Below are 17,885 nucleotides of genomic sequence, written 5' to 3' on the forward strand. Positions count from 1 at the left end.
CTAGGGAAAAAATCTAGAATCAACGGACTTGATCAGAGAAAAACATTGCAGAAACACCTTTTTCTATGTATTTATGAGTTTCATTTGTCGAGTAAAATTTTAGCAATAAATAGGAAAAGGGATTCCGAATGCTGTTTTTCCTGAGGGGTATGTTTCATTTTCCATTATTTTATTATTATTATTATTATTATTATTATTATTATTAATAGTAGTAGTAGTAGTAGTAGTAGTAGAAGAAGAAGAAGAATGCTTGAAAATGTAATGGTTATTCAATTAGAATTTGAAGTAAAATACGATTATTAGTAATATTTCGGAGCATATTCGCACAATGTGTGAAATGTTCGATGGTAAATTCATTTGATCCCAGGATTATCATGTGGATTTTCTATAAAACAAACAATTTCTGTGCTTTTATAGGACCCTAGATCTTTGTAATTTGTTTCCATAACAACTTCTTTGCTATTTAATTCAATTTAACATAGTCTCCATATAAGCATTAAGTAAAATGTTATTGAAATTATTTTATTAACTATTAAAAACTTTTTGGCTACTGCAACATCACATAAATTCCTGCAATGATTTTACCACTATAATGGGGATCAATAATCAATCAAACGGCGTTAGTTTAAATAATATCTCACATCTAATTTCCTTTTAAGTTTGGCCCTTAAACTACCTACCTTGAGCCTTTTTTGTGTAGCCTTGGTGGTTAAAAGAAGCATTAAGGAATAAGAAGAAACGAATTTACTAGGGAAACACTACAAAAATATTTTTAGAAAAACAGACATCTTAATATCTCTGTATTTAATCCAAACTGTTTCAGAGTTTCTCTCCTCGCTTTTCCAGTACGTATTATTCCGCTTTGCTGCTAAACTGATGGCATGATGGAGACGAAAAACAAAAGAAACTCGATAATTCGAACAGAATATTTTCTAAAATGAAATCTTACGTAAGTTCATTCCATGCTACAAGGTATGTAGAACAAAAATGCTAAAATGTTAGCACAGAACAGTACATTTTATTCGAGTTATAGCATTTTTCCAGACTGGAAAATACCTCCATTATGTCAAGTTTAGCAGCATAGTTGAAGAATACACACCGAAGAAGTGGGAGACAAACCCTGAAACAGTTTGTGCTAAAAGATTTAATATAGAAATATTACGATAAGATACCTTTGTCTTTTTAAACATTAAATTATGCATTCCGTTCTATGGCGATAAGCGTTGTAACTGAATAATTTGAACCACTTCCGGTTCGAATAGAGGGTTATGAAGATGGAAAAAGATCTTATGACGGTGAATTGATTGCAGAAAACCGCATCTCGATATCTCATATCGTTTTGCTCTGGAAATCAGTGTTGTAACTGGAATATGAAATTTGAACCACTTCTGGTCTTGGTAGTGGGTTGGAGATTGTCATAACACGTTACCTTAAGACCCTGAATCGTTTGCAAACAATCGCTTCTCGCTATCTGTTACCGTTTTCGTTCAATGGCGACAAATTCTGAAACCGGAAGTGACTAATTTGAACCACTTCCAGTTTGAATGGAAAATTAACAGAGAAGATGAAACCTATCCTTAGGGCGCTGAATCGATTGCAAAAAAATTGCATTTCGATATCTCTTACCGCTTTTGCTCTGATAGCTGCCAACAGACGGAAGTATAAAGTCGTTCTATAAGACTTAAACACTTTTGTACGGCATTGTTTGGAAGTCTAAAAGGGTCGGTGAAATGCGACGGAAGATTAAAATTTCCAATTTGTTGCATAATATTATTTTATTTAAAATTACACACATTGAAACATATACAAAATAACTGTACACATTCCCTACTATTTGTATACACATACATAGAAAATATTTATATTTAAACTTTTGTGTAAGAACTTTTTGAAATTGGAAGTCATAATTCTCTCAACAGTTACACCACGACCTAAAAAAGACAAAGAAAAGAAGGATGAAAATAAAGTAATGGCGACATAACCTATATAGTCAGGAAAGAGTTTGAAACTCAAGACAGGTTAATTTAATTTAGACTGAGTATTTGATCTTCAAAAAGCATTAACATTTGCATTATCTGCTCTCTCCTGTCACGATGGTTTTCAAGAATTACTGTTAGTTATTGGCCTTCAACTTAAATTATTGTCATGCATTATTAAATGCATTGTTATAAAGAACTACAGTAATAGTAGTAATTCCAAATGTACATCTCAATTATCTAGAAACAGAAGCACCAAAATTTAATGGAAAATGTATCTCATTATATAATACTTAATATACTAACAATGTTTACACGATAAATTACTTTAGGGCTTCTTCATTTTCTCCTCGCAACCTTTAAAACACAAAACCTCTTACGCAGGGTTCCCACTTATAACGTGAGCACAAATTCCCTGACTTTTCCAGGTTTTCCAAGTCACAATTTAGAAACTTCCAGGGCTATATTTAATGTAAAAAGTAACTCAACTCAAATAACTTAAATATTTTTCCCAACCAGGAGGTTTCTCATTCACAACCTTCACTGAAAATGTGAAATCTTATTTTATTTAAAATTCGAGAATTACATAACTATTGAAAACTGATTACAGCGACAACTACAGAGCGTTCAAAAAGTCTCTATACACCTGAATCATGGTAAGTCAAAGTCGCATTCAAAGTCACATGAAATAAAATTTTATGCGAAGGTTTGCAACATTGTTATATTATCGCCTTGCGTGAAGTTCCTTTCTTAGATTCCAGTCAGCAAAGTGACGTTGAAGTGATTGCTGCATCTAGTTAGCGGTCTCTGAAACAATGGTGTTAACTTTGGAACAACGAATATTCCTGGTTGAACATGTGTTCCGTGAACAAAGTGAGTACAAACAGACAGTCAAAGATAAGTTTGCAGCTAGGTTTCCGGATACACCTGTTCCGAATCGTCACACTGTAAGGGCACTGATTGATAAATTTAGACATTGGAACGGTAATGGACTATGATCGAAGTGGTAGACCGTCAGTGCTCGATGAAGAAAAAATGCTACACATATCGGATGCAATGCAACGTAACCCCCATAAACCACTTCGAAAACTTGCCCAGGAAGAAGCAATAAGTATTGGTACGGCACAAAAGGCGGTTCGTAAGAAACTGCGTCTTATCCCGTATAAGGTGAGAGCGGTGCAGCAGTTACTTCCTCCAGACAGTGTAAAACGAGTGCAGTATTGTGAATGGTTTACACGGTTTGTTGTGGACAAGTCTGACGATGTTTTGGATTTTTTTTTTTTTTTTTTTTTTTTTTTTTTTTTTTTTTTTTTTTTTTTTTTTTTTTTTTTACTGATGAGGCCCGGTTCCATTTATCAGGTTACGTCAATGCCCAGAACTCACGTTTGTGGTGTGCAGAAAACCCACATGTCATACATGAATTTCCTCTGCATGACCAGAAGGTAGGGGTGTGGATTGCAATATCCAGAAGAAGAATAGTCGGCCCAATATTTTTCAGACAAACAATAGATTCAACTCGTTATTGTGAAATTATTTACCAGTTCATGGGTGAACTAACGGAAGACGATTCGTAATGCTTGGATACAAGATGGCGCTACAGCACATACAGCTTGCAAATCCATGAGATTACTGCAAGAGGTTTTTGGAGATCGAATAATTTCAAAGGGATTGTGGTCACCTCGGTCTCCTGACTTGTCTCCTCCGGATTTTTACTTCTGGGGTTATGCAAAGAATTCTGTTTATAAAGGGAACCCCCACATGCTACAAGAACTCGAAACAGCTATTCGAGATTTTGCTCATAGCATTCCACATGAACAACTTGTGAGAGTATTTGAGAACAAGAAGAAACGTGTGCAAGCATGTTTGGAGGCTTATGGGGGACATTTCCAATATTTGCTGTGAAACTGTGTGTTAAAATGTGTGTGTATATGCTACGCCCTGTACCTAGTGCTTTTATGCCATAAAATATAATAAATTTTGCTCTGTATAATAAAAAAAAAAGTGTAAATTAATCCAGATCAGTCGTCACTACAAGTTCATTGTACACTTTCTTTTTCTCTTAAAATGTCCATATATAATTTGCTGTGAATAAAGATTAATCTAACTACTAAACGATTTTATTTCTGTATTTAGCTAAATAATGACCTCGCATTTTGGGAGTTATTTCACAATAATTCTACAGTGTATTTTCAATTATGAGAGATTCATGGTGTCTAGCAAATTTCTCTCAGCAATTTCCCGACTTTTTCCAGACTTTTCCCGACCATTTCCAAATTTTTCCCGACTCATTCTAAAAAAAATGTTTTCGTAAAATTAGGAAAGGTTGAATGTAATGAAAAAGTGTACAAGTTCTAACCTGATCATAGAATGTCTCCTTCATATGTGCAATGAAACAATCTAATCATGCAATTTTTTGATCTCCTCCTCTATGGTAGCAACCTGTTCTGACAACTGTTTTACGATTTTCTGTTTCTTTGCTTCAAGTTCCTTTCGTCTCTGTTCTGCTCTTCCTTTTTCAGCGGCGCTGCGATCTTTTTCTGACATCACTTTTCTGGGGTGTTCTTCGGCTTCCTTGAATCTCGCGTATGCGTTTCTCATTGATAGAATCATCTGCTTTGGGATAGGAAGGGCTTGTATGCCACCAGCCTCATTGACAGCATCATACACTACACGCTGCGCCACTAAAGAATCCTGTGACAAATTTTCAACTACTATTTCCCTGTTTACCGAAAAACCCCTTTCTAATGCTGCATTACCATGGGAAAGAATTAGGCATATCTTTACTATTTTGCACAAATATACATCATTTGGTGGTAACACACTCATCCAGAAGTCATCAAGTCTGTGTTCATTTCTTTTGTACGACTCCATTTTCTCCCGCACATGTGTCTGATCTACTAGAGCATTGTATTCTCTGTCTGTCTTTTCTGGATCAGACGCTGAGACAATATTACTCTGCACTAAAATTTCGAACGTTGCTCTCATTTCTTTAACAGCTTCTTCCTGTGAATGACCAACGGTTAAGGGATTAAGAAACGTCAATACTTTTGTAAGGGAATATTTTAGCGGGGACCTCTCCTGCAGCTTGGACACTCAAATATTGATAACATTCACGTACTTGCTTTCGGAAACACACCATTTCCTTTTCACTAACTTCTGTACATCTCCTCAGTGCTGACCTAGTTGCATACCCAAGGTCAATTTCCTTGATACGAATTAAATTAATATATAAGTTTTCACTTTTCTCCATAACATCAATAGCATTGATACTCTTCCTGTCCATTATTTCTTTTTAACGAAGCGAGACATCAATACTTTCAATAACTGAGTAAGCCTACCATGCAAAAATGGAGTCATAGGAGTGTCTGACTGATATTCAGTCAGGAAAGGCTCACAGTCCTCAGCAAGAGATTGAAAAAACGATAATTTTGCATAGAGCAACTTGTCGTTCAAATTTCTAGCTACTATTCTGAAACTGTTACAGTTGGCCCAATTAACCACCCGTTACTCTTGAAACGCAAAAACCTTTCTGCTGTCAGCAAACACTGTTGCCAACCACTCACTCACCACTCTTCTTCCTCCAGCACCACTGCAGGAGACAAACCGCGCGCTTCACATAAATCGCAGAAAATCCACGATGTACGAGATGCAACGCGTACCATGTGACCGCTTCTACGTAGAAAATATATATAAAAAAAAAAGATGTAAACGTACTACATCGCGATGCATTTAGGAACGCGAGGTTTATCGGAGTCGCTCTGACAAGCGTTAGCATCATTTCCAACATGTGGAATTTAATTCCATTTTTCCCGACATTTTTTCGCAAATTCCAGACAAATCCCCGAATTCCCGACCATTTTTTAAATTTAAGACAAATTCCTGACTTTCCCGATTTTCCCGACTGCTAGACACCCAGTTTTTTATAGTAGTAGCAACAATAAGGTTCTCATGTGTACAAAGAAGAACATGGAGTATATCTTCTGAATTATCATCTGACAAGTTTATAATCAGCCAGATTGGTAGTTACGAAAAAATAATAAATATTCGTTTTTATTTTAAGTAGAATTTTGTTTTTAACATTTGTAAGGACATATTTCCTAACAGCCCTATATTAAATATTCAATTTACGTAATTTATTATTTGTTGTACATAATTTATTATTTGTCGTACGTTTGTTAAATGTACGTAAAACATATGTACATTTTAAGTTAGTTACAACTTGACAAATTTTAATATAATTTCCCCTCATATAGAACCTGGATCCCTCTAAAGCTTTAGAATCTCTCCCGCAAACGTGCCTGTTTATTTCCTAAGCTTAGAGGAAGGACCATGGCGTGTTTCATTAAAATCAGATAAATTAGATACAATTTAGTTATAATAATAATAATAATAATAATAATAATAATAATAACTTGGACTAACCTTGGTATATGTCTATTATTTCATTATTGCACAAATATTTTCAATAGAAACATCCATTTTTCTCAATATCGATGTTTTCTTGAACTGTAAACTCCTAATCACATCTTATGGCATCAATCGTTATGGTATATTAATATCAAACTAAACAATTCATCTGCAAATAAAAATACGTTAGTCTTAAGTTAGCATTTGTAATTGTGCATCAGTTTAGTTCCATTTGTTTATAAAAAAGCATTCAACTCTTAAATTACTTATATAATCATTTCAGTATTATAATAATTAATATTTTTTAAATAATTTCAATATTTATGGATTCTAACGAAAAATTTGAAAATGGAATGAAATTTCTAGTTTTATATCCACATTTATGCCCATTAGGCTTAATGAATGTGAACGATTATGAATTTAATTATTGGAATGCGAATGCGGGAAGACTGTGAGAAAACCCATGGACACGATGCTGTCCATCACAAATTCTCACAGCCTGGATCGAATCAGCGATCCTTGCATCAGAAGTGAGCATTCTATCATACGATGATTTTCGCAGTACAGTACTGTTTTTGAAAGAGCTGTCCTGTGTGTTGCGAAGTCACCTAACAAAATCAAGAAACGTCCTTCTTTTTTAAAATGTCCTTAATTAACTTAATTGCTATATTTTATGTTTCATTCTTTATTCACAATATTTTGAATCACAGGCACTTTTTTCCTGAATGATGAACCGCTGTGATTTTTAACACTCCTCAAAAGATTAGGGAGGGAGAACAATCAACAAGCCATTGTATTGAAAATCATTGTTTTTACTGAGAAGAGCTTGTTGAGATATCGGTACGTTAGGAAAGGTTTCTTTTTCAATTTACGACCGTGATGCTAACCAAGTTACGTAGATCCCTCGTGCCGGCCTACATTTTCCCTCACTCCTTAAAATAATCCCATAAAAAAAAAAAAAAGTCTTTAGCTCTACACGAAGTTTCACTGTATGTTCATAAAAATAAACCACTTTGTCATTCTTCAAAGCATTTGGAGTTGTGTTGAATTCTTTCAACACTTTCGTTCAGTGCTTACTTTTTAACACAAACGAATGATTAGTTTAAGGTTAACGTTAAAAGAAATAAGGAGATGCGTATTGCGGACGCAGTAACTATCATATACAATCATCTGTCCTACTTTTCGCTTGTCAGAATCTGATTACCCTACTCTATCACTGATCTACCGTGTCCCCTTACGAAATCATTTGAATGAATTGGCAAAGCTATATCTTTTGTCTAATTAATGAAAACAGGCCTTTGATTCAATTTAAATAGTATTAATTTTTTATCTGGTTAATGTGCATATAGTATGTATTTAATTCTATATACAAATTTCGTATCAACTGAGAAGAGGACTGCCAAAATTTAGAAAACTTATAGGTAGAATGAGTTATATAAAAAAGAAATAGTATTGTCTCAGTGATAATAACCGCACATCTCTTAAGGAATTGATTGATACGATAAAAATTTAATAAGGACGTCAGCAGCTAGCCATTTGTCCCACTCACAATAAAAATTCAAAAATTCTAAAGAAAAGAGCATTTTATATTAAGTTCTATAAATGTTGAGATTAAAAAAAAAAAAAAGTCAAACAAAAGTCGATGAAAGAATTAAACTGAGTTGAGTTGATTTCAGTTTAGTGTCCCTTTCAGCAGCGAGGCTATATGAGAGTGGACCTACAGCTTAACGTAGGATCTACCGCTGAGAATCGAACCCAAGTTTTATCCCATGAAATAATTAAAGTATGAAAAACAAAATAAAAGATATGTAACAGAAAAATAATTCTAAAATACCAATAATAATAACACAAAACAAAACTCTAAAAAGAAAAACCTTAGAAAAGGTTAACCATTGTAATTTCAGGAATAAAGGTGAGAATGTGGTCACTTAAAAATGCATTATCCCCCAAAACCTGATTAAGACTTTTCGGCAATTCTATAGATTCTCTTGAGGTCTCAGTATTCTACTGCAATGTGCCGAATACTCAGTGGAATGATATAGTCTTCACAATATGCACAGTAGCTCCACGCACTAAATAAGAATGTGTAAGATTAAAGCGTCCGATACGCAAATGAGTCAGGGTCACTTCATCTCGGAGGTTTCTAAGCGATGTAGTCTGCCAACTACCAAAGTTTGCATAGAACGGAATTTATTTTTGTTGGCCTGGTAAGAGCGCACCCGTTGGGTGAAATAGCTACGGAGATCGGATCACGGGAGTATGGAACTCACTTAGCTCCCGAAAGGTTGATCAATCATCACAAGGCGGATTAGTGATCACTGAAAAATGATTAGTGGCACAGAGATCCGATTGCACTCTACATGTGAAGGAAGTCGCAAAAATAACAGTATACAGAGAGAGGTCAATGGACAAGAAGAGGTACCTTCTGTATACAAGTGATTGGGGCTCCCATCATTAAGGACGAGAATTCCATTCTTAAGGAATTTCGTCACTTGCCAGCCACGATCGTCAGTTCAAATGGACACTTATAGGCGATGGCACATTTCATATTCCCGCGACAATCGATAACATTGGTGTAGATTGGCTGCAGAAGAGGCTTCATTCAGCATGAGGAATGTAGTCATGGTGACTGGTCGAAAAAATAGTGACTGGTCGAGGGAAGAAAGCTCGCACTTCAACTGTTTGCAAATACGAGTTTATGCTAATGCACCGAGAATGAAAGTAATTAAATACATCGTGTAGTATGATAAAACAGATAAGTGCGTTGGCTAAAAATGAGTTTCCTGTAAACATTGAAACGTTAAGATTTCACTCCAGAAGCGCCATTGTTGGTAACGTTTAAGAAAACCCTTTCCTTGTGATCCAAAATTTCAATTGAACTAGCGGTCGATCTTCCTACGGGCAAAGGCTTGAATTAATTTCCTACGCAGATCTTCACATAGTAATGACGTTTCTTCTCAGAGATGATAGGGTCGTTAAGAGGATGTCGAATATGCAGGCTAAACTTGATGCCAGTAATATTTGCTGAATGACGGTGCAGTGACATCAGCCTGAGACCACTGCTACGAACACGAGGCGTTTTGGAAGTTTTAGTAGATAAAGTGAAAATTGGGGTTTTCGGTTGAGGGTTTTTTAAGTTCAGGAATCACATTTTGCGTGGAAACGTCAAATGTGTGGGCAGCTACATATTTCCAAGCAATAGTGGAAACAGAAGCAAACGGAACGGAAAGAGACATCGGAATGTTCTCTCTTATGAGCATCAGCAGTGGAAGTCTTGTTGGACAACTCAGTGGCAGCTCCCGAGTTCTGCAAAAGGGAAGTCACATCAGTAGTGGCTTTGAAACCGACTTCAACCCTCTTTTCTTCCGGCTTTTAGGGGGGGGGGGTCTAGTGTTTTTTCACTACTCTGAAAGCATATTTTAAATTTTGATGTGAGGAACAAATATTACGGAAAAAAGAATTCGTTATTACATAATAATACAGGATGATTTTTAAAAAACAAGGCTCATGGATTTTCCGATTTTCATGCAATTTGTGGCAAATGATTAAGGAAGGATGGGAAATTTATGGGACTATGTTTGTTGGTTTAAATTCATCCTGGATAATATTAGCCATGCCTCAAGAAAAACAGCAAATATTCACTAGTGTACCTTACAATAGGAATGAGATGCGGTGCGGTGCGGAGGTTTGAGTCTTCTCCGTTAGAAGGTAACACACAGGAAACTGGGCCATTTTATCGGGAATTGTTGTGCTGTACAGTTGTGTGCTATTGTATACTGTGATCAGGACACAGTGAGAATGGTGTACTCTTTGGAGCAACGTGTGTTTATCGTTAGAAGTCTTTGGAGAATGGAATCTGTTGTTGCTACACAAAGGAGATTTAGAACCAAATTTGCCTCACGTTCTGCCCCAGGCATGAACACAATCAATTCATTGTTGCTAGTGAATAAGTTGGAAGAAACAGAATCACTTCTAAGTGAGACAAGGAAGCATCGGACACCGCAATCAGGCGGGTGTTATGGAAAATGTCAGTTATCGACTCCTTAGGTCGCCTTAGAAATCTCTCCGTCACCCAAGAAATAATTTTTATGTTTAAGGGCGTTACTACTAACACTTAATTTGTATTCTTACTAACATTTAAATTGTATTCTGCAATTCCGCTTCAAAAATCCAAAACTTCATTCCAATTGTACGGTACACTGGTGAATATTTGCTGTTTTTCTTGAGGCGTGGCCAATATTACCCGGAATGAATTTAAAGCAGTAAACATAGTCCCATAAATCTCCCATCCTTCTTTCATCATTTGCCACAAACCGCATGAAAATCAAACTTCAGTTAGAAATTCTAGATCCAAATGAAATCCATGAGTTTTAAAAAACAAAAATCACCCTGTATATCCAGCATATATCTTACGTACACAATTAGTTAACTTATTTTTAAACAACGCACTCAGAACAAAGAAATGAAGCCATTAAAAAGTGGCTAATGTTGCAAACACTGCTCAATCTATTTCTTTCATTTTAATTTTTTTTATTCGATTCTGTAAAAAATATTCGGTTATATATACATTAATATACATACGTACTTGTTAACAATATAACGTGAAATAAATGCATGAAACTAAATAATACTGAAAATTTCACAAGTTTCATTTCTCGAATATTTATAACATTTATTAGCTTCTAAAATAGGGAGATGATAAAATTTTCATTATGCATTTACATTAAAATATAGATTTGAGTTCGACCGTTTCTAAAACTAATGAATAATTCATTTGACCATTCATTTTCAGCGGCAAGACATTGACCTATTGTTTAATGTAGAATCAGAATCACATATGCTCTTACCAGGAATCGAGCCTTCTTATTCTTTGATGAAGGCGCGTTCGCTAACCATATAATCAAGAGGAAGTTGCAAAATATGTGTAAAATTCCGCAAGTCTACCGGGAATCGAATTCACTGAACTCCGTTACAATTCCCCATCTTAAACCTACCTACACTGCATGACTTGACGATTGATTATTCTCTACTTACTGGTATTTTACAATTATTTATTTGAATTACAAGTGTAACACTAACATATCTGTTGTTTTATTACTTTAATGATAGCATTTCAGAGATAAATAAATGTAGTTCAAGAATTTTCATTCATTTTACAAATGCTCAAAAAATTATAAATAAATAAAAAAAAAAGTTACGCAATCAGGTACAACTAAATTTCGAAATAATAAAGTACATTAGGTATTTTTTCTTCATGCATAATAATTCGTATATGAGCAACACCATGTATGCAAATCAACTGTTGAGTCAATTTCGTCCTTGAAAAGAAAAGTGTCTTCTCTCCCGCCTGCCCGAGAAAGATATGAAGCGAAAATTTTCAGTCACGGTAAAAGTATGAATACACTGTATATAAAGGTAGGAGTTTAAAGGTCTGCACTCTGAGGCGGACGAACGCCAGAATGAGCCAAACTAGGACACGTGGACAGATGGTAACACCAAGCAACATGACTTATGCTGTTGCTACATCTCTCATGGGCATAAATCAGGGTTGCAGTCTCCATATTTGTAAGTTTTGTTCGGTCATTCTCATTCGTCCATAATTGTTTGGTTCCCTTTAAATATGCACATGACTTTGTGACTACATTACAGAGTCGGCCCTGCGACAACCATAAGCTCTTAGATACGCTTTTCTCTTTGAAGGGCTGGACAGTCCCTAGACCTAGAACAACTCTTACAGTTGTCCAAGAGGATTTGGTTGTTGTTCAAGGACCGGCACCATGACTTCTTTTCTAAAAATTAGCAAAATAGAAGCCATCGCGTTACACAACGTGCTGGTGTGCTTGAAATCCTGACGCTTAAAACAACGAAGAAAATTAGGAATGCAGGATCAAGCTTTCAGACGATAATAACCAGCCTTCACAAATTCTGAGAGCGTAAGCAAACTGAAAATATGAATCAGTTTAGCTAACTTCTTACTGTCAATCCAAGCTTCTTGTACAATACGTTCGTCTGTAGTTCAAGTTTAATATCTTAATCAGTGGCCTTCAACAGATCCCACACTAAATTACTCCTGGGCTAACATTCGTTAGACGGTGACCCGAAGTGGTTCAATGCAGTCTAATTTATGTAGTTTCTCAGTTAGCATTTTATCGATCGTTTCCACTAACAGTAGTTAGTTTTCTAATGACTTTAACCTCACTGACAAGGCAATGTATGTAACTACTTTGTTAATTACTTTTAATCCATTCACACGCTTAAACTCGCTAACTGGTACTTTTACCTATCTTTAATAACAAGGTAGTGAATCAATAGAATTGCAGCATTTTCTTTAATAGTGACCTCTCGCGTGGCGAAGCTGTTAACCTACGCGCCCTTGGCGTTGGAGACCCGGGTTCAAAAAATGAAATGAAATCTTTAAGTTTTACGTCCCACGATTATGCCGGTTAGGCTAAAGGAGACGATGATGATGAGAGATGAGTGAAATGAAGAAAGTGGGAGGAAACGGGAGAACCCCGAGAAAACCCACGAGCACAGTGTTTGTCCACCACAAAGTTTACTTGGCGGGGGCTAGGATCGAACCCGGGACCCCAAACACCAGAGGTGAACACTCTACCACTGAGCCACCGCGCCCCCCAAGACTCGGGTTCGATTCCCAGCGGGAGATTACGTGGTTCGCATCCCACGTTAATCTGTAAGTTTACGTCTCATACAGTCTTGCTGCTGAACGAGAAGCTAAACCCACATTTAAATCAAATCAAATGAAATCAAAAGTCTTTTCCAGAAGCCAACATTTTTATGTATAAAGACATCCTGCTAATGCTATTGTAGTTTGGATTTCTTTTGGAAAAAGTAAGGTATCGAGGAAATTAAAAATGATTTATCATTGAGCTGAGAATCTTATAATACATAATCAACTGAAAAATGCGTATGACCGCCACATTCACACACTGGAGTGTTTGCAGGAAGAACTAACGCTACTCGCCTAGTACTACCGTAAGCTATCCTTCACCGAAAGATCAACGTGAATCCAACGTGATCAACGATAATAGAAGAAATACCCCATCACATTCCCGTCGACATAAACACAAGGCTCGGGAATTAAAAAGAGGAGCGAAAAACAAAACTAACAAAAATACAACCCACACCATTAAGAAAAGTGGTGCTTTTTTTTTTTTTTTTTTTTTTTTTTCATTTTGGAGCCTTTCTATTAAATAGTCCACGTTCATGTCAGGCAGAGTAAACATCCACGGATTATCCTTCTTTAAGACTCCACACGAAAAACCTGCCGACACCTGCAGCAATATTACGAACTCAGAGGGCAGGCAGAGGACATGAAAATAAAAGGCGATCAATAGAATGATAAATAAAGTTGTTGAAAACGAAATCTTTGAGTTTTACGTCCCACGGTTATGCCAGTCAGGATAAAGGAGACGGTGTGATGAGAGATGAGTGAAATGGTGGGAGCAAACCCACGCACACGGTGTTTGTCTACCACAAAGTTCACTTGGCGGGGGCTGGGATCGAACCCGGGACCCCAAGCACCAGAGGTGAACGCTCTACCACTGAGCCACCGCGGCCCCCGATAAATAAAATTGTTCTCTCAACCGCACCCCCTTCCCGACGATGACGTTCCGCTGCATGAAGAGGGACGTAACTCTAAGGAAAATATCAGTGAAAAAACAGGAGAGCAAAAATGAACGCAGAGTTGATTTTAGTTTAGCGTCCCGTTCAGAAGCGAGGCTATATGAGACGTGGACCTACTGATTAACGTGGAATCCGAACCACATGAGCTCCCGCAGGGAATCGAACGCGGGTTTCCCACGCCAAAGGCGCGTACGCTAACCGCTTAGCCACGAGGGAGCTCAAAATGAACGCAGAGTACGATAGAATTTTTTTTTTTCAGTAAGGAAAGTATGTCGAAGTATACTACTACTTTCTCCTTGGAAGAGTAGGTTGGTTGGGTTAGAATTTAGTGTCCCTTTCAACACCAAAACTATATGCAACGTGGACCTATGGCTTAATGAGAGATCCGAACCACACGAGCTCCACCGGGAATCTAACCCGTATCTCCCGCGGACGCTATCCATATAATCATGAGGGAACTCTCAGAACTATTGTTTATCTTAAAGTCTGATGTGCAAGCCAATAAATACGGCATGAAATAATTGTAATAAATAGCCTATATCACAGTTGAGAGAAATGGTATCACCAACGGTTTAGTGTACTACCTGTGAAAGAAGATGTGAAATACAAGCACAGATGGTGGATCGAGAAACGGTACAAGAAAAGGATAACTAGCAGAAGCAAATATATGGAAATGAACGAATGTGGAGATAAAAGGTAGATCAGATAAATTAGAGAATTATAAGCAAAACTGAAAATAAAGTGCATTTTTACCCTTAAGCTACCAGGTAGCCTTTATTAACTTAGATTTCACTGTCCCTAGGAGTCACGAAAGATTTTTGATTTGAATGAAGCGCCCCTTTCAGCAGCGAGACTATATGAGACGAGGACCTACAGTTTAACGTGGGATCCGAACTACATGAAATCCCGCCGGGAATCGCTCGGGTGTCCTGCGCCAAAGGCACGTACTCTATCCACATACCAACGAGAGAGAATGTGTCACGAATATTCTTACACAGGCATTGGGTGAACTCGAGCAGACAGTTCTATCACATAGAAAAGTTACAGGTAAAATACGATGTGAAACATTTTTCGTGAAGGAATGAGAGAGTGAAAATACGTAATTACTGTCAGTGCACACCATATCGAAATGAATTTTGAGTGATAGGAAAGGATTGTATGTGTGTGTTCATCCAGTATCCTCGTTTATGCGTATACCTCCCCCGTCGCTGACGCGCCTGCTCCATACGGACGCACCCTCTCGCTTCCTCCCGGAACACCCTGCTGCACTCTTGCCCTAACTCGGTTAGAGAGCATTCGTGCTTTTTAGTTCCCAACTAGCACAAGTTGGTTCGTATTTTATGCATTGTAGTTTTTATTACATACGCCCACACTGTATTTATACTCATGACTATATCGCAGTTACAAATACCGAACCGCAATCACTACCAAGTGATTTGGGGAAGAAACTCAATAATATCCAAAACGTTTAACCCATCTTTTAGGAAGTTTGCGACCATAGCTGCAAAATAAAATAATTAAAAAAAAAAAAAAAAAAAACTGTACTTATAGCCAGTACGTTCATGCCCTTTTTGAAGTAAATCTGCGCCTAAAAAAGGAACAAATTTTCAAGATAAACTGCGGCGGCTCAGTGATAGAGTGTTAATCTCTGGTTCGATCCCAGCTCGCGCCAAACTGACTTTATGGTAGATAAACAGCGTGTTCGTGGGTTTTTCCACGGTTCTCCCGTCTCCTCCCACATGCTTCATTTCACCATTTTCACAGTCTCCTTTAGCCCACCTGCATAACCTTGGGACGTAAAACTCAAAGATTTAGTTTTCAAGGTGTTACAACTCTATTTTGACAGCGTAGTCGCTAACGCTCTCGCCTTTGGTGTGAGCGGTCACAGGTTCGATTTCCCTGTGGGGGCACTCGGTCGAAAAAGTGTAAAACGCTTTTTCAGGCCAGCCACCCTGAATGAAGTTTTCTTAGGTTTTCCTCATTAACACCAGGCAAATGCGGAGGTTGTATCTAACTTATAGGTGAGGTCCTAGGCCGCATCCTTCATTCCCCAATCCTTCTTCCTTCCTTTTCCCCGGATAGTGCGCTCGCCGAGGGACATCATCCCTCAAAACGTGAAAGGCTAAATGGCCTTAGATGCCGAAAGCCCAGAAATCTAAATCCTAAATCTATTTTGACAGCCCTCTGAAACTGTATTAGACGCTAGCTACCGGACCTATTCATTATTACCATTATTTAGAAGCTTCTTCCTTCATATTCTGAATATGATACTGCTCCATTTTCCGAAGATCCTTTTCTAACCTTAAAGTCAACAATTTTTCTTCTATCAATTTTGTTCGAGCCACATTAAGTTCTTCCATCAACGACGAACTAGCTTCTTCAGCACCTACAAGAAAAGATGTCTGCGCAGAATGTTTCACTAATTCATCCACATAGGAGAGATAAGTTTCCAGTTCTAATAAAGAATTTTTAAGGTCTGTAACTTTTGACCGAGCTTCTACAATATTGTTCCACATTTCATCCTGCATAAATGAAGCGCTTCCTTGTTGCACACTTTGAGACAATAACTTGATCAACTTTTGCATTGATGCTCGATACTCGGTGTGTATATCCGACACTGCTTCTACAGTCTGTAAAAGAAGGCGAGACAACGATCCAACAGACTCAATACAAGCACTCTGTATTAACTGTTTATAATTTAATGTTTCTTCGTTATTATCATGCTTTTCTGGTGGTTCCTCATCTAAGTCACCATTAGTTTGTTCACAAGCTAAAATAGTGAATATGAGACCTCGTTGCATTGACGTCCTTATTTGCGCACATGATGAACAAATACCAACTGGTTTTGATTTAAAAACACTGCGAACCAAAATTCTACTACGCAAAAGTCGAGTTATATATCGACTAACTCGGTACATGATGAATAAATCGTATCTCTGTTTTTATACTATATCTATGCGAGAACACCACTTAAAACAACATAAAGAAAACATAAACATCCCTTGCACTTTTTTCCCGTTCGAACTCAAGGCATGAGACTGTCTTTTGTTTTCAAGATTTCGTAGTTCATTCCTCTCGGAAGTGTTTTCTCTTCATCCAAATGTCCCATCTATAACGATTTTCGTCAACGCAATGCAACATCTGCATTTATGTTTGGGATAATAGGGATGGTACTTATAATTTATTTTTGCATGGTTTGTAATTTATTTTTGCGTTGTGCTCAACTAACCACAAACAAAAACTAGAAGCCTATAAAAATAGTCGGCTTTCACTAGCCTCCTGAACGAACATATTTAACCCATTGTTTTAAGATCTAATAACGTGAATGAAGCATTTCCAGACCAAAATATAATAATCATATTATTATTATTATTATTATTATTATTATTATTATTATTATTATTATTATTATTATTATTATTATTATTATTATTATTATTATTATATCTCATTAGTTCCAAAACCTAGACAGAATACTTAATACTAATGTTCAGAATTTGCTGGCAAACTGGTGCCTATATTTGATAACAGGTCAGTTGAGCACGGTCCGTGAAGTGATGAGGATGAAAGTGACAGCTTTCCGGGAGGGGTTCGTTTGTGAACTTTTCGCTGCCCAGTACAGCAACTCAGTAATAATGAAACGGTGCAAAGAAGAGGATTTAATCCGACGATGTACGCAACAGGTCCTTGTGGTAAGTGATCGGCTAGAGATTTAAGGAACATGGTCTCAACCCGCCTTGACCCCAAACATAGCACACACTGATAGGCGATCAGTGACACAGAACAATCCCCAAACGCTGAGAAGATTGGCTATGCGGCATGGTATCTCAAAAGGCACAATTTCCAACATCGTCCGGA

General features: G+C 37.1%; 1 protein-coding gene across 2 annotated transcripts; it reads right to left on the minus strand.

Moving 5' to 3' along the window:
• Positions 1–1,756: 1,756 nt before the first annotated feature.
• Positions 1,757–17,072, minus strand: LOC145686663 (diablo IAP-binding mitochondrial protein-like). 2 transcript variants are annotated; one of them, XR_014131632.1, is made up of 3 exons: positions 16,257–17,072; positions 6,399–6,552; positions 1,757–1,931 (listed from the first exon to the last, which is right to left on the minus strand). XR_014131632.1 is itself a non-coding variant. In XM_081760157.1 (2 exons), the coding sequence occupies exon 1, from the start codon at positions 16,943–16,945 to the stop codon at positions 16,259–16,261; it is 687 nt and encodes a 228-aa protein (XP_081616283.1). In that variant the 5' UTR covers positions 16,946–17,072; the 3' UTR covers positions 1,757–1,931; positions 16,257–16,258. The 2 variants fall into 2 exon arrangements, 1 of the variants encoding a protein (XP_081616283.1); XM_081760157.1 differs by lacking the exon at positions 6,399–6,552.
• Between the last annotated feature and the right edge of the window lie 813 nt (positions 17,073–17,885).

This window comes from Thermobia domestica, chromosome 5 (assembly GCF_964235325.1).
Source record: "Thermobia domestica chromosome 5, izTheDome1.hap1.1, whole genome shotgun sequence".
Classification (NCBI taxonomy): Eukaryota; Metazoa; Arthropoda; class Insecta; order Zygentoma; family Lepismatidae; genus Thermobia; species Thermobia domestica.

Coding starts and splice junctions, on each gene's coding strand:
- LOC145686663 (XM_081760157.1), bottom strand. CDS start 16,945: ATGTACCGAGTTAGTCGATATATAACTCGACTTTTGCGTAGTAGAATT.